A 27489-nucleotide genomic window follows, 5' to 3' on the forward strand; every position below is an offset into this window, starting at 1 on the left:
CAGTCTGTATATTCTGATTATTAATCAGTCTTGTTGTATCGGCTTCTGGCGGATATTATTTGACTTGTGCTGTTTTTTTTAAAATTCTTTATTTTGTTTGTTTGCATTCAAAAAGGAAAAAATATGACAACATTTCAGTTTTATGCATATTGCAACATCACTTGTACCACAACATAACATGTACTTGGCTGTTTTCATAATTTATGACGATCCCTAAGCAGCTCAGACCACACTGAGCATGTGCACAGTCTTGGTCTTGCAAAGATGTTTAACAAAGTCACAAGTGGTCAAACTTGAAAGCATAAATCATTTGTTTGATTAGGCTTGTGGTGCAGTAATTTCATGTTTATGTTTAGTAAAAAAAAAATACAGCATTTCTAGCCTTATTCTATTTTAGTTGCCCTTTAAGCTCCACTTTTCCCTGTTCTTATGGTCCATTTGTCCCTGTTCCTAAGGCCCACTCAATGAGCCAATGCACTACTGATCTGTCTGTGAGTACTGTACAGCTTAAGGCCCACTTGTTCCTGTTCTTAAGCCCCACTTGTCCCTGTCCTTAAGCTCCACTAGTCCCTGTTCTTAAGCCCCACTTGTCCCTATTCTTATGCTCCACTTGTCTCTGCTCTTAAAGCCCAATTGTCCCTGTTCTTAAGCCCCATGTGTCCCTGTTCTTAAGCCCAATTTGTCCCTGTTCTTAAGCTCCACTTGTCCCTGTTCTTAAGCTCCACCTGTCCCTGTTCTTAAGCTCCACTTGTCCCTGTTCTTAAACTCCACCTGTTTCTGTTCTTAAGCCCCACTTGTCCCTGTTCTTAAGTCCCACCTGTCCCTGTTCTAAAGCCCCACTTGTCCCTGTTCTTAAGCTCCACCTGTTTCTGTTCTTAAGCCCCACTTGTCCCTGTTCTTAAGCCCCACCTGTCCATGTTCTTAAACTCCACTTGTCCCTGTTCTTAAGCCCCACTTGTCCGCGTTCTTTAAGCCCGCACTTGTCCGCTGTTTCTTTAAGCCTACCACTTGTCTGTTTTTTAAGCCCCACTTGTCCGTGTTCTTAAGCTCGCACTTGTCCTTCTGTTCTTATCACCTTGTTCGCTTGTTCTTAAGCCGCCATTTTGTCGCCAGTTTTAAGCCCACTTGTCCTGTTCTTAGCTCCGCACTTGTCGCTGTTTTAATCATCCTTGTCCCTGTTTCTTAATCATCCCTTGGTCTGTTCTTAGTCCCCTGTCTGTTTAATCCGCATTGTCCTGTTCTTAGCTCCACTGTTTCTGTTCTTAAGACCGACTTTTGTCCTGTTCTTAAGCCACCTGTCCTGTTAGCCCCCTTGTCCCTGTTCTTAAGCTCCAACTTGTTCCCTGTTCTTATCAACCCTTATTTCCTGTTCTTAAGCCCCATTTGGTCCAGTTCTTAGCCCCATTGTCCCTGTTCTTAAGCCAACCTGTCGCATGTTCTTAAACTCCACTTGTCCTGTTCTTAAGCCTCTTGTCTGTGTCTTAAGCCCACATGTCCTGGTTATTAAGCCCACTTGTCCCTGTTCGTTAAAGCCCCCAACTTGTCCCTGTTCTTAAAGCTCCACTTGTCTTGTTTCTTAATCAGCCCTTGTTCCTGTTCTTAGCCCCACTTGTCCGCAGTTCTTAGCCCACTTGTCCGCGTGTCTTAGCTAGCCACATTGTCCTGTTCTTAATCATCGCCTTGTCTAGTTCTTAATATACCCCTTGGTCCGATGTTCTTAAGCCCCACTTGTCCGTGTTATTAGGCCCCACTGTCCATGTTCTAATCCCCCAGGCATTGTCCCTGTTCTTAAGCTCCACCATGTTTCTGTTCTTAGACCACTTGTCCTGTTCTTAAGCACCGACTGTCCCTGTTCTTAACCAGCCCCCACTTGGTCCCTGTTCTTAAGCTCCACTTGTTCCTGTTCTTAATCAACCCTTGTTCCTGTTCTTAAGCCCCACTTGTCCCAGTTCTTAAGCCCCACTTGTCCCTGTTCTTAAGCCCCACCTGTCCATGTTCTTAAACTCCACTTGTCCCTGTTCTTAAGCCCCACTTGTCCCTGTTCTTAAGCCCCACTTGTCCCTGTTATTAAGCCCCACTTGTCCCTGTTCTTAAGCCCCACTTGTCCCTGTTCTTAAGCTCCACTTGTCTCTGTTCTTAATCAACCCTTGTTCCTGTTCTTAAGCCCCACTTGTCCCAGTTCTTAAGCCCCACTTGTCCCTGTTCTTAAGCTCCACTTGTCCCTGTTCTTAATCATCCCTTGTCCCTGTTCTTAATCATCCCTTGGTCCTGTTCTTAAGCCCCACTTGTCCCTGTTCTTAAGCCCCACCTGTCCCTGTTCTAAATCCCCACTTGTCCCTGTTCTTAAGCTCCACCTGTTTCTGTTCTTAAGACCCACTTGTCCCTGTTCTTAAGCCCCACCTGTCCCTGTTCTAAAGCCCCACTTGTCCCTGTTCTTAAGCTCCACTTGTTCCTGTTCTTAATCAACCCTTGTTCCTGTTCTTAAGCCCCACTTGTCCCAGTTCTTAAGCCCCACTTGTCCCTGTTCTTAAGCTCCACTTGTCCCTGTTCTTAATCATCCCTTGTTCCTGTTCTTAAGCCCCACTTGTCCCTGTTCTTAAGCCCCACTTGTCCCTGTTCGTAAGCTCCACTTGTCTCTGTTCTTAATCACCACTTCTCTCTGCTCTTAAAGCCCACTTGCCTGTCCATTCTAGTGACCCGGAAACCTGATTTGTTTCCTGAATGGTCCTAAAGAGCCCAGCACGGAAAGGGTTAGTTGTCACCTTCATTTTAATGCCACCCTTGGCATGTCATTCAAGCTGTAGAACGATCAAGATCTGTGTGTTCACTGCATTTTATTATGAAAGTAGATAGATATGTATTTTTGAGCATATTTAACCTACATCAATAACATCAGCAACAACAAAAAACATATAATTTCATCCAGACATTCAGTTTTGTTATGGATGCACCTGTTCTAAAGATTCTTTTAAATTAGTCTTCAGCAACAGTTTAAATTCCAAGCCTGAGAGATGCAGAACAAATTCAATTATATAAAAATTGCCTATGCCCTGATGAAAGTTCATTTTAAGGGGAGCTAAGCCTTTTAGAAATACGTTAGCTACCTATAGGAATGATATATATAATATACAGTATGCTTTATATCTGAGGTCATTCCTGTGCCTTTATGTGGTCACTCCCATTCCCATCTTTGAGGGGGTGCTCCTTATAGTCTCACCCACGCCAGCACATTAGCTGTTTCTGGGGACAGGAGGCTGCCATTGAGTGTGACCCCTTGTCATATCACTGTGAGATCTCAGACGAGCCGGCGTATTAAGGCAAAGCTCCTGGTTTCAGAATGTTGACCTTTAAATGATTCAGCCACATTAGGGGATTAAATGCAAGAGCTGAGTTATTGTGCGTCCTCAGCAATCCGCCGCCGGCCCCAGCTCTGACCTGTGATAATGATGATAACGCCATTGGCTAATGATAGAGCGTCTGCATCAGCTTCACTTTTGCGGCAGGAGCCTGAGCTGCTTTTTAAAAGTAAAAAAAAAACCAAATAAAATTGCATTTGCCGGAAAAATGATGAATCCCTGAAATTGATTTCTGCGCCGTGAAGTATTTTTCAGCTTGGCTGATTATAATGAGTTTAGTGTCTGACTTTAGAAAACAGATCCATCATAAGACACCGGCCTATGAGCATTTACAGCTGGGTTATCACTCATGGACGTACATTAGCTTCATCTCGCTGTACAGCAGCTTTAGATTGGACCTGGCACCTACTTGACTATAGATAGGAAAGCTTTACAGATAAGGAGAAGTTAGATATAGGGATACACCGAATGCACTATTTTGGATTCGGCCAAACCCCCAAATCCTTTGCGAATACCGAACCGAATCCGAACCTTAATTTGCATATGCTAATTAGGGGCTGGAAGGGGAATACATTTTTTACTTCCATGTTTTGTGACAAAAAGGTCACGTGATTTCCCCCCCCCCACCCCTAATTTGCATATGCAAATTAGGATTTGGATTCGGTTCGGCTGGGCAGAAGGATTCGGCTAAATCCGAATCCTGCTGAAAAAGGCTGAATCCTGGCCGAATCCCAAACCGAATCCTGGATTCGGTGCATCCCTAGTTAGATGCCAATGTGACAGGAAAGAAGAGGTTTAATATGAGGCAGGGTGGATAAAAAGCTTCTATAGCTCAAAAATAATTTCTGGAATGGAAGAAAAAATGTATTTTAAATGGATAAATAAACCTTTAAAATTAGTGAATGTAAAATTGATGTTAGGGAAGAAAAAATACAAACCTTTCTCGCATTTTTCCTAAGCAGAAGAACATCAGAGCAGCCTCTTTCTTTCTCCTGACAACTTAACTGACTATTCAGTGGTCAGACTGGTCGGAAACTGACCAGCAGGTGGCGCTGATGGAACAAAATGTATTCAGATTAACAGAACATGTATCCCTTAATATCTTGGAATAAAAACAAAATAAATAAGCAATGTAAATTACAAAAGTGCTTAGAATAGCCCCCTCGTCAATTTTACATTCACTTATTTTAAAGGTTTACTTATACTTTAAGCAACTTTCCAAGTCACAATGTATTTTGTTGCTAGGGAAAGCAGCACCTTCCTGGCTGTTTATATTCTCTGCTCTTCTGGTTCTGACTCCTGAAACAATGCAGGGGAAGCCAGTCCTTAATAACCAGCAGGCAGATTGTCTTTACTAAATGTCTAATTGGCTGCTATGAGTTACTATGCCCAGGGCTGGCTCTGCATTTCACAGGCATAGAAAACTTTACAGAGATGCCCTAAGTAGCTGTATCAGTGCCAGGTTGGGGAACGTAGGGTCCACTGGAGAACCTGATTATTATGTCTTCACAAATGTATGTTTTGGGGCTTCTGTACCAGCCCAAGGCAACCACAGCCCTTTAGCAGTAAAGATCCGTATCTCCAAAGATGCCCCAGTAGCTCCCCATCTTCTTTTCTGTTGATTCCAGGCACATGTTTTGTGCTGTTGTCACTTACCTGAGCCTAGAGATGCAGAAATAATTGCCTGCACTACAAGCAACGCAAGTCATATATTTTGGAGTTATCTTTTAGGGAGGGTGTTCACCGTGTCCTTTAAAGTCCTTTTTTTGTTGTTCCTTTCATGCTGAATACAGGGCAAAGTGCACCTGGCCAACAAGAATAGACAGGCAGCTTTGTGTCTTAACAATACAAGGATACAAAGAGGGTGCTTTTCACTGCTGGTACACAAGGGTGACCCCAATTATATAGAGTTCATAGAGCCCCAACTGGGAAATAGAGCTTTTATATTGTACAATACACATCTACGCTGCTTCCAGCCAGTCACCTAGAGAGGTTTCAGGTAGAACGACCAGCCATTTGCAATTGTTAACAGGAAACATTTTGTTACTCTGTGTATCTCGAGCAAGGGGTCAGCAGATACAAATACATCCTTTCTGATCTCGAGAGCAAAGTATTATGGGTGCCTTGGTTCTTTCTGAAGATCCTAAGCTTGTCCTGGAGATCACTCCGAGTATAAGTAACCATAGAGACATTGAAGAAGAAAAAATCCACTACTATAACATTTCCACTTCAACTAAAAACAAATTATATAAGGGTATTGAAGAGTGGAAATGTTAATGCATAGGGTAGATGATGATGATGATGATGAACCAATGAAATGTAGGCTCCCTTGTGCCCCAAGAGAAAGAACAGAGCTTGGCTTTTAAGAAATGGACATTAAAGAGAGAAGAGATGGGACCAGGCCAATGTAGGTATTTGCAACTGAGTACATGCCTTCCATAATCAGGGCCTCCATCAGAAACCCACTTTTTTCACTTGGACCCTGTATATTTGGGGGCTACAATCAGTAATAAGTAGTTGCTCAAATGGCCTTAGAACAGGTCTACAATGAGTGTAGACCCCAAGATGCCTTCCTTGAGCAAAAGTCACCCTAAATCTGTCCAGAAGCCTATATGAAGCTGAACTTTCATCGACCTCCTTCTACCCACAGCTAAAGGTCACCTGAAACTGAAGCTTCCAGCTACATAATTAAAGGGGTGGTTCACCTTTGAGTTAACTTTTAGTATGTTATAGAATGGCGAATTCTAAGCAACATTTCTTTTGGTCTTCATTATTTACTTTTTATATTTTGCTAATGATTTGCCTTCTACTTCTGACTCTTTCCAGCTTTCAAATGGGGGGTCACTGACCCCATTTAAAGAACAAGTGCTCTGTAAGGCTACACATTTATGTTTATTGCTACTTTTTAATACTCTTCTTTCTTTTCAGTTCCTCTCCTATCCATATTCCAGTCTCTTATTTTAAATAAAGCATGGTTGCTAGATTAATTTGAACCCTACCAACCCTAGAATAAAAAGCTAAATAACTCAAATACCACAAAAAATTAAAACCATTTGCAAATTTCAAATAGGAAATGACACTGGTCAACTCTCCATGGGATCTATATGATCAGATACCCCATGGCTGGCTACGAAAGAAGGTGACCACTTTCCTTTATTCAGTTCCTTCAGGCCAACAGTTTGATTGACTGAAACTTCAGGACGTGAAGAGGATATGTGGCTTCCTTCCTTGATAATTCGACAGATCATCCAACCCCTAATAAGAAACACATGATTAGTTAGTCTGAGCAGTAGCTTAAAGGAGAAACAAACCCATTATTACAAAAACTTCTTCCCCCCTACCTCACATAGACCCCCCTCCCTCCTCCCGTCCCCCCAGCCTAGCTGCTACCCCGGGCAAATGCCCCTAGCTTTTTACTTACCCCTCGGTGCAGATTCAGGGATCGGAGTTCAAGGCAGCCATCTTCCGGGTCTTCGTTAAGCTGAGAATGAGACTGGAATGTCGGCACATGCGTGGTTAGCGCTGGAAGAAGCCCCGGAAGATTGCTGCCGTGAACTTCGACCAACCGAGGGGTAAGTAATAAGTAAGGGGCATTTGCCCGAGGTAGCAGCTAGGCTGGGGGGGTGAGAGTCTATGTGGGGTAGGTGGGTAGGGTTTTTTTAATAAGGGGTTTGTTCCTCCTTTAAGGGGATCAGTGAGCATTTGGCTACTCTGGCCTTTTTCCAGGACCCCACACCAGCACTAACCCATATTTGCCATAAGAAGGCATCTTGACTATTCCATCCCCATCTTCTTCCACCAACCTTACGTTTCAAAAGGATGAGTACTATTTTATTTTAGTCTCTGGTTGCTTATGGTGAAGGCTATTTCTCAAAGGTGTTTTCCGAATCCAATAACCTCTATCCTTATTCATTTAGTAGGGAAGGCTCAATCCCATAACCAAAGAGTAGAAAGCCCACATAGGTGCCCTTGTTATGCTATATCTCCTATATTGCCTCAAGGCCCTATTGTATCTAAATTCTAAGTATTGTATATTGTTCTACCATCCAAATGAGTCTATAGCTCCCGCTAAGAAATGATCACCCCTGCAGGACAATGTTCTCCTAAAATCTAAGCCACTGTCATGTCTGACTTTTGTTACACATAATGAGCAGACTAGCAAGTCTCTCTCCTCCAGGCATATTGAATTTTATCCTTTGCTAGTGAACATCATACAGACATACAAAGAGATCCTCTGCACTCACCCATATCAATATTTTATACGTTTGGAGGAAACAGCTGCAAAGAATGTCTCCTACCAAACAGGATGGTTTTATTAAAGAGAATAGCTATTGCTTCATAAACTTAGAAACTGTTGGTGGGCTCCAAAAAATACTGCCTTCTAATGGGGAAATTTATCCAAAGGAGGTCTATGTAGACCATGTCCTTTAAAGGAGAACTAAACCCTAAAATGAATGTGGCTAAAAATGCCATATTTTATATACTGAACTTATTGCACCAGCCTAAATTTTCAGCTTGTCAATAGCAGCAATGATCCAAGACTTCAAACTTGTCACAGAGGGTCACCATCTTGGAAAGTGTCAGTGGGCTCTGAGCAGTTGTTGAGAAGCTCAACTGCATTTTTACAAGCAGAAAATTAGGTTTATAATATAAGTTGATGCTACAGGGCATGTTTGGGGGCACAGATCTTCCCTGCTAAAGGGCTGTGGTTGCCCTGGGCTGGTACAGACGCCCAAAACATAATGTACAACATTTGTAGCTACTTCTTTAGTAGTTCATAATGTATTACCTATTATAAAATCTAAGGATATTATAAGTCAATGAGGAGTTCCATAACCATATAAAAGCATGAGGTTGAAGGCTGAGCACTTTTATACAGGTCATGGAACTCCGAGGTTACTTCTAATATCCTCATATTTTGCAACAGAGGGTACTTTATTTATTATAATACACAAGTCATGTGACAGAAATGACATCACTAAGCTCCAATTTTAACCGATGACATCACTAAGCACCATTTATAAGGATATAATTTACAGGATATTCATGGCTCTTGTGTATTATATAGTGAATAAAGTACCCCCTCTTGTAAATTATAAGGATATTATAAGTTACCAAGGAGTTTCATGATCATATAAAAACACAAGGTTTTTATACAGGTCATGGAACTCCAAGTTAACTTCTAATATGCTCATATTTTGCAACTGGGGGTACTTTATTTATTATAATACACAAATTTCTGTGAGTCATATGATCAGAACTCACCATTTATAACTGATGACATCAGAACTCACCGTTTATAACTGATAAAATCAGAACTCACCGTTTATAAGGATATAATTTACAGGATATTCATGGCTCTTGTGTATTATAAAACTATAAAGTGAATGTGCAGGTTGCCTTGGAATAAAATGTTCTTCTCCTTAAAGGGATACTGTCATGGGAAAAAACATTTTTTTCAAAATGAATCAGTTAATAGTGCTGCTCCAGCAGAATTCTGCACTGAAATCCATTTCTCAAAAGAGCAAACAGATTTTTTTTTATTCAATTTAGAATTCTGACATGGGGCTAGACATTTTGTCAATTTCCCAGCTGCCCCCAGTCATGTGACTTGTGCCTGCACTTTAGGAGACAAATGCTTTCTGGCAGGCTGCTGTTTTTCCTTCTCAATGTAACTGAATGTGTCTCAGTGGGACATGGGTTTTTACTATTGAGTGTTGTTCTTAGATCTACCAGGCAGCTGTTATCTTGTGTTAGGGAGCTGTTATCTGGTTACCTTCCCATTGTTCTTTTGTTTGGCTGCTGGGGGGGGGGGAGGGAGAGGGTGATATCACTCCAACTTGCAGTACAGCAGTAAAGAGTGATTGAAGTTTATCAGAGCACAAGTCACAGGACTTGGGGCAGCTGGGAAATTGACAATATGTCTAGCCCCATGTCAGATTTCAAAATGTAACTTAAAAAAATCTGTTTGCTCTTTTGAGAAATGGATTTCAGTGCAGAATTCTGCTGGAGCAGCACTATTAACGGATTAATTTAGAAATTTTTTTTTTGCCATGACAGTTTCCCTTTAAACAAATGTATATTTGAAGTTCTCAGTAAGTATTTAGCACATATTGACAATCAGAACACAACAGGTGCCCATTACCTTTGTGTGTGTACTTAGTAGAAAATATAAGCAACTGAGTAGAAAATATAAGCAACCGCCACCTGTTCCAACTGTCATTTTACATGGAGACATTTCTGATTACTGTGATATCTGTGCATGAAAAATTCTGCAAGAAGTTAGTAAGATTTAGGCATTACTTGTGACACAACCTAACTTGTACCCCTCCCATAATGCATTGCCAAATGGTCTTGGGGCTCAACTGCACAGGACAATGTGGTGCTTTGCACCTTTCACTGAATTTCAATTTGGTGTAGGGTAAAGACCATGAGCATTGCCCTGAATACAATAGCCCTATGCATAGCACTAGGTGATGCCATTTCTTCGTGGCAAACGGGTCCTAAAACTTTATTTTTCCATAAATTTATTGGATTAAATAGTAGTTAAATGAATATCAGGTTCATTTATTCATATCCTAGTTTTTAATTCCATTAGTTTGCTGTAAAACTTTACTAGTCTGAATGTTATATTCTAGTTAATGCCCCCCTACTAGTGATTTGTGGGTCAGGAAAACTCAACCTGTACCCGGCCCTAACACAAAACCTTAACCCGCACCCAACCCTAACCCTCAGAATGTTGCTATTGTAGGACCCAGGCCACACACAACCTGTAACTGCCTCTTGTTACCCCTGTATATCAGGGGTCCCCAAACTTTTTCAGCCCAGGGACCAAAAAGAGCCAATTTTTTTTCCAAGGACCGGAGGGGGGGGGCGGGAGGGGTCAGGAGGGGAGTCAGGAGGGGTCGGGGGGTCAAGGGAGGGGTCGGGGGGGTCAGGGAGGTTGTCTGAGGGGTTGGCGTCCAATTTGGGCATGCCGGCGTCAAATTCGGTGCACTGCATTCATTGTTCGGCAGCCCAGTTCAGGACTGTCCTCGGCCTCTGCTTCCAAGACAGTGAATCTTCAGGAGCAGATGAGGAGTGTAATTCCCCAGTCTGACCTTCACCCAACCCTAACCCGCAGTGCAACCCGTGCAACAAGTGGTCCACCCGCCTATAACTAACCCCTAACCTACACATTGGCATAAATTTTATAACTACAGGTACAGGACCTGTTATCCAGATTTCTCAGGACCTAGCAGTTTCTGATCTTTCCGCTAGATCTTCACACCTAAAAGATGGGCATAGACGTAACAAATACAATCTTTCCTGTGATCATTAGCTGAAAGAAAAGATCGTTAGTTTTCAATACAGACATTTAAAAGGGGCATATTTATCCGAATTTCGAATTTGAAAAATTTCGAAATTCGAATTCAAAAAGACCGACTGAAATTAAATCAAAGGTTTTTTTTGCTGAATAGGTCCGTTTTGATCGAATAGGTCCATATTCGGCCGAATTCGAATCAAAGTTTTACCCCCCAAAAAATTAGATTTTTCAAAGTCCACCAATTGACTCCAAATGGATTCTAGGAGGTCCCCCATAGGCTAAAACAGCAAATCGGCAGGTTTTAGATTGCGAATTGTCGAAGTCTAATTTTTAAAGAGACAGTACACGATTCGATGTTCGAATTTTATTCAAATTTTGAACAATTCGAAAATTTCGAATTCAAATTTGGACTATTCCCTAGTCGAAAGTACACAAAAATTGCTCGATACTCGAATTTTTTTACTTCAAATTTTTTAATTCAACCCTTGATAAATCTGCCCCCTTAGAGAATCGCCAGATATACGGGTAGAAACAATAGAATTCTACCTGTATCTGACGATTCAGCAGTAAACGCCGGCTGATGCTCGGGTGCCTTCAAAGGCCAATCAAAATTTTCCGGCCTGCCTGATCGACTGATCCATTATCCAAGTCTTCTGTGGATATCTGTCGGATCATCTCCCGTCATACACACAACAAAGATGTGCGATATTATCTGTGTGCCTACGTCCACCTTAAGGGGCAAATTCACTAAGCGATTCGCCGCGCTTCGCCGCACTTCGCCGCACTTCGCCAGGCGTAGTTTCGCCAGCGCTCCGCAAATTCACTAAAATCCAAAGTTGCGCACAGGGGTAGCGTAAGGTTGCGAAGTTGCGCTAGCGTTGATTCGCTAAGTGAAGCGAAGTTACGCTAGCGAAGGTTAATTTGCATATGGCGCCAAATTCAAATTTCAATGGAGGAACACGTATCAGCACTACAAATGCCTAGAAAACCTTCAAAACATCAAATAAAAATTTTATTTTGCCCTACACATGTGCCCACTGTCTAGGTAAGTTGCCATGAGTCAGGAAATGTAGGGGGGAAGGAGGGGAGCCCTAAAAAAAATTTAGATCTTTTTCAGCCTATGGGACTTAGAAAAAAATTTGACTTTTTTTGAACCAATCCCTATCTACTCTATTGCGCTTCGCCTGGTCTGAGGTGGCGAAGGAAGTCTAGCGTAAAAGGTAGCGTTCAGTACACTGCGCGCGTTAGTGAATTTGCGTAGTTACGTCGCTAGCGAAAATTCGCCAGGCGTAAGGGTGCGAAGTAACACTAGCAAATCTACGCCAGCATTCGTTAGTGAATTTGCGAAGTAACGAAAATGCCCAACGCTAGCGAATTGACTCTAGCGTTCGGCACTTCGGCGCTTAGTGAATTTGCCCCTAAGTCTACTGAAAAATCATGTAAATATTAAATAAACCCAATAGGCTGGTTCTGCTTCCAATAAGGATTAATTATATCTTAGTTGGGATCAAGTACAAGCTACTGTTTTATTATTACAGAGAACAAGAAAAAAAGTTTTTTAAAACTTGGATTATTTGGATGAAATGAAGTCTACGGGAGATGGCCTTCCCGTAATCATACCTCCCAATTGTCCCATTTTTTCCCGAGTTTGTCAGCTTAAAGAGTAGTCCCGGATTCTGAAATGTTCCGACATGCTCTTTGATCTCCTCCACTGAACAAGAATTTTCGCCGTGCTCCGCGCCAACTCTTTTTATCCCTCTTTCTATTTCCAAAATGTTGGGCGGTATGGCGTTATTCAAGCTTTCTGGATTACAGGTTTCCGGTTAACGGATAAGATACTTGTACATTTGTAGGAAACGATATGATGATGTAACAAATGATTAAACGATCACTGATCACTAGTGATGAGCGACAAAAAAAACAGTATTGTCGCGAGCATAAAAATTCGGATGCCCGTTGACTTTAAGGCAATTGGACAAAATAGTCGTTCATATAAAATATAATATTTTACTTTGGTTTTTGGTTGATTTGCCAAAAAAATAAATAGATAAGGATCAGCTTTTTCATCGTCATCATCATCAGTGGCGTAACTATAGAGGAAGCTGAGGGGGAACCACTGGGTCCATTCCTCTATAGATTTAAAGAATCCCTCCCTCCCCAGCCACTCACCTACTTTTGACTCTGGGGAGGGAGGACACAGGGAGACCCCTCCAAAGACTTTTTTTTGCTGGGGAGGGGGCGTCGCACCCCAGTTATGTCACTGATCATTATCATCATTTATTTATATAGGACCAGCAAGTTACAAAGAGCTTTACACTAATATATAAATCTTACCTATGGAAGATTAAAACAGAGTGATTTATGATAAGTTAATGTTTTAACAATCCAGACACATTAAATATATGTTCAGTGTCAGACTGGCCCACCGGGAGAGTTCATACCTTCTGCTCACCCAATTATTTGCCTTGTATGTGTATACCACAGCCATTCCACCATTTCTAAGAGAGAAGAGAGGAAATGGAGGAAAGAATGGATGATAATATGTAAGAAGAGAAGTGATTAAAATAGTAAAGAAAGAAGAAAAAAAAGGAAAAATAATTTGGAGAGTGGGCCCCGCACTCAAAGGTTTTCTGGTGGGCCCCAGGCATTCCAGTCCGACACTGTATATGTTCTCTATGTGTGTGTTAGTTCCACTTTAAAAGCCAACTATACTATATATCTATATAGTATATTATTATCCCACTGTTACTATAGGCACCATCTCTCCCTATTATACCTGCTATCCCACAGTCACACTCCCTTCCCAGAGACTATTATCCCACTGTTACTATAGGCACCATCTCTCCCTACTATACCTGCTATCCCACAGTCACACTCCTATCCCAGAGACTATTATCCACTGTTACTATAGGCTCCATCTCTCCCTACTATACCTGCTATCCCACAGTCACACTCCCTTCCCAGAGACTATTATCCACTGTTACTATAGGCACCATCTCTCCCTACTATACCTGCTATCCCACAGTCACACTCCCTTCCCAGAGACTATTATCCACTGTTACTTTAGGCACCATCTCTCCCTACTATACCTGCTATCCCACAGTCACACTCCCTTCCCAGAGTCTATTATCCCACTGTTACTATAGGCACCATCTCTCCCTACTATACCTGCTATCCCACAGTCACACTCCCTTCCCAGAGACTATTATCCACTGTTACTTATAGGCACCATCTCTCCCTACTATACCTGCTATCCCACAGTCACACTCCCTTCCCAGAGACTATTATCCACTGTTACTATAGGCACCATCTCTCCCTACTATAACCTGCTATCCCACAGTCACACTCCCTTCCCAGAGACTATTATCCCACTGTTACTATAGACACCATCTCTCCCTACTATACCTGCTATCCCACAGTCACACTCCCTTCCCAGAGACTATTATCCCACTGTTACTATAGGCACCATCTCTCCCTACTATACCTGCTATCCCACAGTCACACTCCCTTCCAGAGACTATTATCCCACTGTTACTATAGACACCATCTCTCCCTACTATACCTGCTATCCCACAGTCACACTCCCTTCCCAGAGACTATTATCCCACTGTACTATAGACACCATCTCTCCCTACTATACCTGCTATCCCACAGTCACACTCCCTTCCCAGAGACTATTATCCCACTGTTACTATAGGCACCATCTCTCCCTACTATACCTGCTATCCCACAGTCACACTCCCTTCCCAGAGACTATTATCCCACTGTTACTATAGACACCATCTCTCCCTACTATACCTGCTATCCCACAGCCACACTCCCTTCCCAGAGACTATTATCCACTGTTACTATAGACACCATCTCTCCCTACTATACCTGCTATCCCACAGTCACACTCCCTTCCCAGAGACTATTATCCACTGTTACTATAGGCACCATCTCTCCCTACTATACCTGCTATCCCACAGTCACACTCCCTTCCCAGAGACTATTATCCACTGTTACTATAGGCACCATCTCTCCCTACTATACCTGCTATCCCACAGTCACACTCCCTTCCCAGAGACTATTATCCCACTGTTACTATAGGCACCATCTCTCCCTACTATACCTGCTATCCCACAGTCACACTCCTTCCCAGAGACTATTATCCACTGTTACTATAGGCACCATCTCTCCCCTAACTATACCTGCTATCCCACAGTCACACTCCCCTTCCCAGAGACTATTATCCCACTGTTTACTATAGGCAACCAATCTCTCCCTACTATACTGCCTATCCCAACAGTCACACTCTTCCCAGAAGACTATTATCCCCTGTTACTATAGGCACCATCTCTCCTACTATACCTGCTATCCCACAGTCAACTCCTTCCCAGAGACTATTATCCACTGTTACTATAGCGGCACCATCTCTCCCTACTATACCTGCATATCCCACAGTCAAACCTCCCCCAATCCCCCAGAGACTATTATCCCACTGTTACTATAGAACACCATCTCTTCCCTACTAATACCTGCTATCCCACATCACACTCCCTTCCCAGAAAACTATTATCCACTGTTACTATAGACCACCATCGTCTCCCTACCTATACTGCTATCCCACAGTCCACACTCCCTTCCCAGAGACTATTATCCACTGTTACTATAGACACCATCTCTCCCTACTATACCTGCTATCCCACAGTCACACTCCTTTCCCAGAGACTATTATCCACTGTTACTATAGGCACCATCTCTCCCTACTATACCTGTTATCCCACAGTCACACTCCCTTCCCAGAGACTATTTTCCCACTGATATAAAGTAAATTTAATGCATCTGGATTGATAAGACATTAACTTATCATAAATCACCTCCCAACCTTTCTTCCAAACACCTTATTTCTTGTGGAGGGGAGGCAGAAGCACGAGGGGCTCAGAAACTGTCAGTTTTGCTACAACTGTCTCTGGCTGCTTCTACAATAATTATCCGGTTGAGAGACAGGGACCTGAGTGATTATCTGCCTTCACTTTGTGACAGCACTAAAGGGCAGCTCTAATTGTGTGACACTCACTAATTGTATGACACTTGTCAGGGGTCTCGTTACCTGTTCATTCAGAGAAAGGAATACAGAGCTGAAATACTGAGAGACTGAGCAGCCGCCGTCTGACAACCAATCTGTACTGGAAAACTGCATTGTGCCTCCCAGATGTTCTGCTTGCAGGGGCAGTGAGGGGAATATAATGAGGGGGCAGCAGACCCAGCAGCTGGCGGGGGGAGCCCAAGAATATTAGGGTCCTGTGAATAACGTGTATTATTGATTAGATATGTTTTGCCTGTTTAGACATGTGAGCATATGAGTGTCAGCCCCGCAGCTCACAAGATCCATAATCTCAAGGGTTAATGCAATTTATTTTATCATTCATGCTACAAGGTTTGGAAATTGCCTGGAAATAATTCCTGCAAGTCAATGTGATCTTATGGCTGTCAGAGAGGATATGAATATTTTCAAGCTGTTGGTAGGGTTGCCTCCTGGCCGGTATTTTACACCCCTGGCCGGTAAGAATGATGGTTCATCCCACTGTTATTAATAGGGTAAAAGATAAATATATAGGAAGGCCAGTATTTTTGTCCCTAGCTGTAGGGAAAGTAGTCTATCCATGTACGTATATGGGCCCTATACTGGGGAAGATGCACCCGTCCTGCTATTCTATAAATATATGGGGAGTACGGCAGGACTCACAAACTCGCTGTTTGGTTCATTACGTTTGCCCTTCCCTGCAGCAAAGCATTGATTCCTCACACTGGATGGAAGGTACAGCCCTACCCCAGTCTGCTCTCATTTGCCGCTCGTAACCATCATCAGCGCTGGAATCAGAGAGAACTATTTCAAATTAGGACAATTGAGACACGACTCCCATTTGTAATGAAGAATTCTGCAGATACATTCGTAGATTTTTATACCAGCGGTTAAAGGGGTGGTTCGCCTTTAAATTAACTTTTAGCATGGCTAATTCTAAGCAACTTTTCAAGTGGCAGAAGTTTTTTCTTTTTTATAGTTTCTTTTTAAATGATATGCCTTCTTCATCTTTCCAGTTTACAAATGGGGGTCACTGATCCCATCTAAAAATAAATGCTCTGTAAGGCTACAAATTTATTGTTATTGTTACTTTTTATTACTCGTCTTCATGTTTCTTTCATTCATATCCCAGTCTTTTATTAAAATCATTGCATGGTTGCTAGGGTAATTTGGACCCTAGCAACTCAGATGAATACAGTCGCAACATTTACAAAGAGGTGCAAGTTTTTCATGTGTTTGTAGCATCCCTTGTGTCTTGTGCTACATGTACAGATAAAGTAACATCTGCTTGTGTATTTAAAGGGATACTGTCTGCATTGAAATCCATTTCTCAAAAGAGCAAACAGATTTGTTTATATTCAATTTTGAAATCTGACATGGGGCTAGACATTTTGTCAATTTCCCAGCTGCCCCTGGTCATGTGACTTGTGCTCTGATAAACTTCAATCACTCTTTACTGCTGTACTGCAAGTTGGAGTGATATCACCCCCTCCCTTTCCCCCCCCCCAGCAGCCAAACCAGTGGCGTAACTTGATGTTGCTGGGCCCCACAGCAAATTAATTTTAGGGCCCCCAACATATCCAGTGTTTGCCCTGTTTTACCAATATATGTTCAAATTGCTCATCAATGAGAGCCTCATGGGGCCCCCTGTACCTCCTGGGCCCCCCCTGCTTCCTCTGTAGTTACGCCCCTGAGCCAAACAAAAGAACAATGGGAAGGTAACCAGATAGCAGCTCCCTAACACAAGATAACAGCTGCCCGGTAGATCTAAGAACAACACTCAATAGTAAAAACCCATGTCCCACTGAGACACATTCAGTTACATTGAGAAGGAAAAACAGCAGCCTGCCAGAAAGCATTTCTCTCCTAAAGTGCAGGCACAAGTCACATGACCAGGGGGAGCTGGGAAATAGACAAAATGTCTAGCCCCATGTCAGATTTCAAAATTGAATATAAAAAAATCAGTTTGCGGGAGTAGCACTATTAACTGATGTGTTTTCCCATGACTGTATCCCTTTAATGGGCTTAAACATGGAAGCCATAGGGCTATTAAACATGTATCTCTACCTGCAAGTTGTAAGTTGATGCAAGTGACCATTGTCTCTGATGGACTGGTTCACTTTCTATTATATGTGTGTGCTCCGAGTCAGTGTAGAATAGATCATAACCCCCCCCACACACACAAATACACACACTATTTTATAATTTCCTCTGCACAACATTTCTCTGCCCCATCAAGCTAGTTAACCCTGTAACCCTCTGTACCAAAGTTCTCTCTCTCTTTCCAGTGTAATAACCGTCCCTGTCTCTAGATTTGTGCCTGCCACCAAAATATTAGTAGAAGTTTTATTTGTGATCATTTTGCCTACTTCCCCAAAAAATGTGCCCAATTACATATTCCCTTAAACCTGTAAGTAACGGAAAAGAAAGAGGAACAAGTAGAGGGTTAATTCTATCTCTGTGCGTTAAAGCATAGCAGGATGCTCCGGCTCAGTCGAGTGCCCTAATATGTTTTTTGCCAATACTGTATATATTTTTTTTTGTTAACACCGTTGCTTTTGTGTAACTGTTTATCTCTCTCCCGCAGGAGCCTTCCGTGGGATGTGCAAGAAAATCGATCATTTCCCGGAGGATGCAGATTATGAACAGGACACGGCGGAATATTTACTGCGTAAGACTTTACAATTAGTGCATGCGAAAACATACCTCCCAACATCTTGGAATTAAAAAGAGGGACAAAAAATTTGCGGGCAATTTTTGACCACGCCCATTTTGTGGCCACACCCCCTAATTACCATGTTCATTTTACAAAATTTGGCAGGTTATGAAAGTTTGAACATATTTCTGTGGTTTATTTCAGTTATTACAGTTTTGCTAATGAAGGTGAATTGCCCTTTAAGATGTGAGTCGAACTTCTCCCAAGGGTCCTGTTATCTTATATTGTTACAATTACTTATATAGAAATTGATACAAAAGTATCTTATCTGAAGCTGTGGCTGTTCTGGGCTCTCTGCCAAAAGCCAATTAAGTTAGAAACATTGTTTCTTTTTCTGCCTGTTCAGTGCATAGAAAATTCTGGACTTTCCAGTACAAACGAGGGACTGCGGGTTGAGCTGTCAAAAGAGGGACAGTCCCTCTGAAAACGGGACATTTGGGAGGTATGAAATAGCCATGCATTTAGTCTAATCAGGGGATGCCAGAAACAATGACGGGGGGTGCTTATAACAGCAGTGCAGTAAGCAGAGGAGGATGATCAAACAGTATGGCAGCACCTGCCCCACAGACAATTATCTCTGCATAGTGATAGCAATATATTTTTGCATCTGTTGGCTGAAGCAGCAGTGTATATAATAAAGTAATGTCGGGCTACGGTCTCGAGAAATAGCTTTTAATTGAGGCAGCGACGGGAACAAATGGTAGTTTGCTTGTTATGAAATCTGCTTTTCTCTTTAATTGCCTCCTGAAAAGTCGCTGTTCTGTAGCAACACATCAACTGTTTCCAGGGATTTTGTGCAGATTAGTTGCACTCTGACCTCCGTTGCATTAGAAAGAAACACTAAGTCCCGCTTGCTAATTAAGCACCATTTGCAGTGTTGGACTGGCCCACCGGGATACCAGGAAAACTCCCAGTGGCCCCAGGTTTCAGTGGTCCGTCAATGCTTCTAATCATTTGGTCTATTTCATGGTCATTCCCTATTTCTATGAGAACAATAAGAATAATAGATCATAGTATGTAAAGAAAAGAGACTAGGAGAATAGAGGTTGAGTGAGGAGAGGAATAGTGATGGGCGAATTTGTCCCATTTTGCTTCGCCGGAAAATTCGAACATTTCCAGAGAAATTATGGAAACTGCAAAAAATTCGCAAAATGCAAATTTTGATGCCCGTGTCAATTCTAACGCTTTCGCCAATTTTGACACCGGCATTAGTCAATGGGCCTCCGAATAATGTTGACGCACAACGGTTTCAAGCAAGCGACTTTTCCGACGCGCATCGAAATATCTATTTTTTTTGTGCTAGTTTTGTGAATTTATTTGCTCTCGGCAAAATGCGAATTCGCGCCTGGCAAATTTATTCGCTCCCATCACTAGAGAAGAAGAATAATAGAATTGAGAGTGGGCCCCTGGTCTAAGGTTTTTGGTGGGACCCTGGTGTCCCAGTCTGACACTGACCATTTGGGTGAGTTTGGAGCACTGTACAGGTATAGCGAGAATCACATGGATAATGGCAGTGGTATAACTATAGAGGAAGCAGACCCCATGGTTGTGGGGGGACAGGGGGGAAAGGGGGGGTCATGTCCACTGTAGTGGCCCCAGCTGTTGTTATGTGCAATGGCGGGGAGAGGGGGACGCAATCCAGCAGACGGGTGTAGGGAGGGCTGGGTAGGAGGCTTCTGTACGTGCCAGGCCCCTCTGAATATTTTTTGCCGTGTGGTCCAGCCCATTGTTGTTACTCTAATTGAACATTGGTATAAAAGTTGGTTCAGGTCCTCTCCTTGCTCTTCCATAATGCCTGTGTCCCCAATGGCACCCCTCACAGTAACTCTACTAACCCAGGACTCCTGGAAAACCTTCCTTAAGCTGGAGGTGCACCTGGACCCTCAACTTTTTTTTCATCTCATTTATTCGATTCCTATTTGTTTAATTTGAATTCAGCAGCCTGGCTTATTAGCACCCCAGGCAAAGTATCCCAAAGCACACAGAGCTAGCTAGGGTTGCCACCTTTTCTGGAAAAAAATACCGGCTTTCTTATATATTTATCTTTTTTTCCCTATTAATAACATTCGGATCAACCATCATTTTTAGCAGCCAGGCCAGGTAGCAACTCTACATAGAGCTGATGCAAGCAAGGAACACTTTGCGTGCACTTCCGCATTAAACGTGCAAGGTGTTCCCTGCTTCCATCAGCTCTGTGTGCCTTTGAATAATTTGTTTCTAGATATTGGATTTAGTGTTGCCGGACCTCAACCATTGTGCACCAGACAGCACTGAACTAATCATTGATAAGGGTGTGCGAGAGGCAGGTTCTTATTGCACCCCAGGTAAAGTGCCACGTGGCTTTTCTCTCTTTGCCTCATGACTAAAGCACCCCTGCCCAATGCGATGCAAGGGATCCTTAGGAAAAAGGTGGAGGCACGAGTCTCTAATGGAAAGTCCCCCAGGCTAGTGGTTTTTTTTTTTAGGTAACAGGAGTGGTGTCCCAGAGGTACTAGGTGACTTGCTAAGGTTACTAGGTGGGGGTTCCTAACAAATGATTACCCCCACCCATTTATTTTTTTTAAATTACTTATCTGAAAGCACCGCCCTGCTATTTTGCACATGAATGAGTAGAGGCTTCCAAACTTCAGAAGTTCTGCATTTAGAGGGTGAGAATGGCGGCCCACAGTACCAGAGGAATCTCCTGGTGGGCCACAGTCAAGGACAGGTTCCATCACCCTTACTTATTTCCACCATAGATCCATCACCAGAATCTCCTATATGGGGCGGGTAACATTACCATAAGCCTTCAAGATCAGACTGTTTACAGTCCCCTTTTCCAAAGAGAGCAATATGGTATAGGTATGGGATCCTTTATTGTAATATTATCCCTCATGTAATTCCCATATTTTTTTTTCTCTTTAATAATAAATCAGTACCTTGTACTTGTTCCTAAAATATACTTATATAATATATTAAATGGAGGCCAAGGCCGGGCCGGTATTACAAATTTATTGGCAATGTAGCTGTCGGTCAATTTGGGATCACCAGTCAAACTGCTCCCGGCCTGCCTCCAATGCACCCCCAAATACAAGAGGTCCTCTGCACTCAACCCATTATCAATATATTTAAGACAGAGACATTTTGTGCATATATATATGCACAAAATGTCTCTGTCTTAAATATATTGATAATGGGTTGAGTGCAGAGGACTCTTGTATTTGTCTATATGTATTTTGTGGTCACACCCTCATTGCACCTCCGCCTAATGATTTTAAAAATTTGTGGTGAGCACAACTTTCCCTTGTCCCATGCACCCCCAGCCCACTCCATTTCCTCCGCGACTCAGGTCCGCCCCTCAACATCATGACCCTGCCCCTGTGATGTCATGGCCCGACCCATTTACATCACAATCCTCCCCTTCGTGGACCCGCCCCTTCCCTGACCGGTTAAGCGTTCTCAAAAAGGTGGCAACTGTAATAGCATTAATTAATGCTGAAATTATTTGGTAAAGATGGAAAGATCCCCAGGCCCAGAGCATTCTGGATAACAGGTCCCATACCTGCACTCCAACACATGGGTCAGGAATTAAATAACTGGGAGCCCTGGGTTCAACAGCAACACCCTGGGCTTTGAGTAAATAACCCACTGATCAGCCGACCACTAAAGTGCCTTTATAAGAAGATATAAACACAAACCAGCGGAGTGGAACATTTGTCCTTATCAGGCTCAGCCATTCAGCGGTCAATATTCAGCTGCAATAATGTCAGCACCGTTTGAAAGCTACCAGCCAATCATGTGCACTATAGATTGGAGCCTTGAGCAAGTTAACTGATAGGAACAAGATGCTTGTTGGGAAAAAAGAGCAAATAAAGTAAATAGGAAAATAAATAAAGATACACTGGGGCTGGCAGGGCAGTTTCTCATTTATTGGTGAGAGAGAGAGAGAGAGAGAGAGAGAGAGAGAGAAAGATAGAGAGAGAGAGAGAGAGAGAGAGAGAGAGAGAGAGAGAAAGATAGAGAGAGAGAGAAAGATAGAGAGAGAGAGAGAGAGAGAGAGAGAGAGAGAGAGAGAGGGGGGGGGGGGAACTGACATGCCATTGAAATTCCTCATGGTTTCAGTCTGGGATGGGAACTTTGAATCAGAAATGGATATCAGTTTATTGAGTGTGGAATAAGCAAAGGCTGCTCAAGATACATTTAGGGCAAAGTTCAAATTACTTACACTCACATTCAAGGCCCTTAATAATGAAACCCCTCCCTATATTTCATCTCTAATCTCCAAATACTCTCCTTCACGAAACCTACGCTCTGCTTCTGATCTTCACCTCACTTCTTCTCTGGTCACTTCTGCCCATTCTCGTCTACAAGACTTCTCTCTGGCTTCTGCTTTTCTCTGGAACTCTCTGCCACAAGCTGTCAGACTTTCTCCTTCCTTCCAAACTTTCAAGCGCTCCTTAAAGACTCCTTAAAGGCTTATTCACTGTACCTTAATTAATGACAAAGTTTTTATATAATCCTAATGTCTCAATTGTACCCTAACCTTTTAGTTTGTAAACTCTAATCTCTAGGTCCTTCTAACCTATTGTACTCTGTAATCCTTGTTTGTTATCCACCATTTATTCCCTGTTTGCTATAACTGCAGTAAAGCACTGCGTATCTTGACAGCGCTATATAAATAAATGATGATGAAAGTGTTGCATAGGGCGTGTGCATAATACGCTTCTGATGTCATGCACATGCTCATAATACGTAAGTCACAGCATTTGCTCGTAATGCGCATGTGTGGGCTCCAAAATGTCTGCTCGTTGCAGGACCCAATTTAGTACCCAAATTCACTTTTCTGTTGTTCTTCCCCAACAATGAGAAGATTTGTCACTTATACCCAGTTTAAATTCAGAAATGGGGAGAGGGCACAAGTAGTGTAACATGGAGTTACCAAGTCACCAAACAACTTTTTTGTGGCCTATCCTCCAGCCTTCTGGGAAGACTCTCTCTTTACAAACATTGGTCAATCCTCTCTAGGGCCTCAGTTCTTACTGACTACAATAAAGTCCAAGTTTGGGCAACTGATTGACAACTCATCTTTTCTAAAGGAGAAATCAGTCCCCAGTAACTACATTTCTCCCAGTTGTTCCATTTTGGTGGATCAGTTTAAAGTCACAGACTAAATGAGTGGAGGCTACGGGAAAGTGGTTTGGGTTTCAGGTGAATTGGGCAAGTGGTAGATGAAACTGGGCAAACAGCCTAAATTTCCTTACTTTCCAATCATAATGTTGGGCTATAAAAGGTTTGGGGTGCAAGAGGTAATATGAGTCAATGTTTGCATCCAGAAAACATGGAATTTCCTTACATTGCATCATTTTATTGGTCAGTTTAATATCACTTCTCTTCCCCTTCCCATTGTAATGACATAGTCTAGATGTCTCTGAGATATTTAGGAATATCCTTTACCAGAATGTCCTTCTCTCCTATCTCCCAGGTGCTGTTCGGGCTTCCAGTATCTTCCCTATCCTGAGTGTGGGCCTCCTGTTCTTTGGTGGTCTCTGTGTTGCTGCCAGTGAGTTCTATAAGAACAAGCACAATGTTATTCTGAGTGCGGGGATCTTCTTTGTTTCAGCAGGTCAGTGGCAAGAAAATGGAAATATATAGTTACATAGTTATATAGTTACAAAGTTAAATTGGGTTGAAAAAAGACAAAGTCCATCAAGTTCAACCCCTCCAAATGAAAACCTCATACATAGGAGTTTCCCATAATATTGTCTATTCTCTATCTAATATTATGTACCACTCAGAGTAACACAATAGAAGATAATAAGAGCTTAGTTCCGGGTGGTATTTCATAAGCTCAGCCAGCCATAACCTACCTATCCTAACATTACAGGGACCCCTTCTCTTTGACCAATGAAACAGCACTATTGATGGTTGACAATATATTTTCATGCACATAAAGATATTTGGCCAAGTCAGGAAAGGATAAGCCTAGTTGGCCACTCAAGTGGTGGGTTAAAAAGATCTAAACTAGGGTTGCCACCTATGTCAGCACCCAAATCTGGACAAAGGGGTGGGCAGGTGACATTTGGCACTTGATGTTGGTGACAGGGTTATGACATCATGTGCCACACAATTTGTTGAAATTTGTCAGGTTTTACAACAGGCACAAAATGGGCAGGAGATTTTGAACTGACTGCTCCAAAAGCCACGCTATCTGGGTCAAAACAGAACAGGTCTCCAAAAATTCTCTAATTGATCAAGAATGTAATTACAGATGCTGTGTTGACAGCACTTACCAGTGATTCTAGGCACTTACCTGCTACCCCAAGGTTGGTGATCCTATTCTTCAGAAAAAGCACCAGCCAGGGTACCCAGATATCTCTGGACAAGAGTGCTTTAACTGTTGATAATATTGCAATATTTGCTGGGATTTGGAGTAAGTCAACAATGGAGCAAGTATGGCTCAGTAATAATGGGATCCAATGGGAAAGTGCTCTTATTTTTTTTTACAGAAGTAATTTGGGAGACCTGTCCCCCACCTTCATGTCACAAACTTTACAGCTCTTATTCACTAGAGTTTTTAAATAACATCAGATGGACCTTGACTGACCACTGATTTTGTCTTTCAGGTTTGAGCAACATCATTGGTATCATCATTTACATCTCAGCCAATGCTGGAGACCCCGGGCAAAGCGATTCCAAGAAAAGCAACTACTCTTATGGCTGGTCCTTTTATTTTGGAGCCTTGTCGTTCATCATCGCCGAGATGGTCGGGGTGTTGACTGTGCACATGTTTATAGAGAAGCACCGGCAAATCAGAGCCAAATCTCACTCTGACCTGTTCAAGAAATCTGCCTTTTCCCGCATCCCCAGCTACCGATATCGATTCCGCAGGCGTTCCAGCTCCCGATCCACCGAGCCTAGATCCAGGGACCCGTCCCCTGTGGGCAAAAGCTTCAACCCCATTCCCGCTAGTGACATTTCCCTTTACACACTGACCTCCCGTGACCCCACCAAGGTGACTGTGGGCTCTCTGTTAAATTCAGATAGAGAACACGGCTTCCTACAGGTCCACAACTCACTTTCCAAGGATTACAAAGATTCTATCCATAATAATTCTTCCAACAGGCGCACCACTCCTGTCTGAAGGTGCTCCTCACTGAAGAAAGAGCCATACAAAAACCTGGAAGGACAAAGCATGAGCGTCTAACCAAGTCCATCACATGTATGGTCTTCTCCACTCAGCCTCTTGAGAAGAGGAGAATGCCCACAATAAACATTCTGTGAAATTATATTCAATCACCAGAATAGGCATTTAGGTAGGAAGAATGATTAATGTCAGTAGGTGCTGGTGTCCTGCTATGGAGCTATAGGAACATCATGATGTTCTTTTGGTCTACATGAATATTACTGGGGTCATCTGTAGACAGGATATTCCTACAATATAATAATGCAAGTAGGACAATGGGTTTATGTTTATCACTTTCTTTATCCAGTTGAGTAGATTTAATCTAAACCTGTCCTTAGATATTATCTAATTATTCTGTAGTTATTTTCAGGGGCACTTCTAGGCTTTTTGCCACCACCTTTTACCCCAGCGCATACCTCTTCTTCTGTAGGACCAGTTAGAGGGGCGGGATCACTAGTGTAGAGAGTCCGATAAGAGCCGAATATCTGCTGTTTAAAGGAGACCTGTCACCTAAAGAAATTATTCCACATTTTAATTTATGATGGTAAAACCAAGCAAAATACATTTCAATGATTAAAATCTTGCGTTCATTGGAATTAGAATTCACAATCACAGCAGACAGGCAGGCAGGACCGCCATCAGAAATCGCATGGCCCCATACAACAAAATTTCCTGGGCCCCCTGGGCTGCACCCACCGCAAGCCCCACCTACAGGTCCACCCTCCCCAGCCCCTCAGGTCCACCACACAGTAAAAAAACAAAAAAAATATTGGTGACTAGGGTTCCTACATGTTAATAAAAAATAAAAAGATATTGGTGTTCAGGGCCCCCCATAAAAAAACATTTGTGGCCAGGCCCCCCCCATTAAAAAATATTGGTGGCTAGGACCCCACATGAGAAAAGAAAAATTGGTGGCCAGGGCCCCCCCCCCACATTATGAGAAAATTGGTGGCCAGTGCCCCTTAAACGTCCATGCCTTCCCGAAGTCAGCAGCTCTCAGAAAGATGGGGGGCCTGGCTATTCAAGTAAGTGTGGCATGGCAGGGCCCCCCTTACCCTCGGGCCCCCTACAACTCTCCCCCTGTCCCCCCCTGATGGCTGCCCTGCAGGCAGGTGCCATTTTTAAGACGCTGTTATTTAGGCAGGCTCTGCACCAGGGGTCCCTAACCTTTTTAGCAGTTGAGCAACATTTAGATGTAAAAAGTGTTGGGGAGCAACACAAGCATGAAAAATGTTCCTGGGTGGTGCCAAATACGGACTGTGATTGACTATTGGAAGCCCCTATGAGGACCGGCAGCCTACAAGAGGCTCTGATTGGCAGTACATCTGTTTTTAATGCAACAAAAACTTGCCTCCAAGCCTGGAATTCTAAAATAAGCCCCTGCTTTGAGGCCACTGGGAGCAACATCCAAGGGGTTGGAGAGCAACATGTTGCTCACAAGCTACTGGTTGGGGATCACTGCTCTGCACCATCCCAAAATCTTGTTTATGTGCTAGAATGGGGCATCTGATACCCATGTCTATGCACTGGATACATAATTAGATGGTTAGGAGGGTATGGGAATGTGGAGCAGGGTTGCAAGGTCTAATTTTCAAAACCAGCCCAAAACTAGCATTTCAGAGGCATTTTAAAAGTAGCCCAAAAATAGCACAGCATGTGCAGTGAAACAAAAGTCTAGAAAATAAATTAATATATGTGAAAATTTCACTGTTTTGCAATATGGATATTTTCCATGAAGCAAAATAGGACAGATTTGCCCGTCACCAGGGGCGTAACTACAGAGGGGGGCCCAGGAGGTATAGGGGCCCCAAATGTCTCTAATTCATATACATATTTAATAAATATTGGTAAAACAGGTCAAGCTCTAGACATTTTGCTGGCCAG

General features: G+C 42.8%; 1 protein-coding gene across 1 annotated transcript in view; it reads left to right on the forward strand.

Moving 5' to 3' along the window:
• The window catches only part of cacng3.S (calcium channel, voltage-dependent, gamma subunit 3 S homeolog), a 54441-nt gene extending 28162 nt beyond the window's left edge, over positions 1 to 26279 (forward strand). Inside the window, exons 2-4 of the mRNA XM_018239284.2 lie at positions 18315 to 18398; positions 23905 to 24045; positions 25046 to 26279. Coding sequence (XP_018094773.2) covers positions 18315 to 18398; positions 23905 to 24045; positions 25046 to 25563 — 743 coding nt within the window. The 3' untranslated portion in view covers positions 25564 to 26279. The remainder of the gene's footprint in view (positions 1 to 18314; positions 18399 to 23904; positions 24046 to 25045) is intronic.
• Positions 26280 to 27489: the final 1210 nt, after the last annotated feature.

The sequence above is a fragment of the Xenopus laevis genome, chromosome 9_10S (genome assembly GCF_017654675.1).
Source record: "Xenopus laevis strain J_2021 chromosome 9_10S, Xenopus_laevis_v10.1, whole genome shotgun sequence".
NCBI classification, from domain to species: Eukaryota; Metazoa; Chordata; class Amphibia; order Anura; family Pipidae; genus Xenopus; species Xenopus laevis.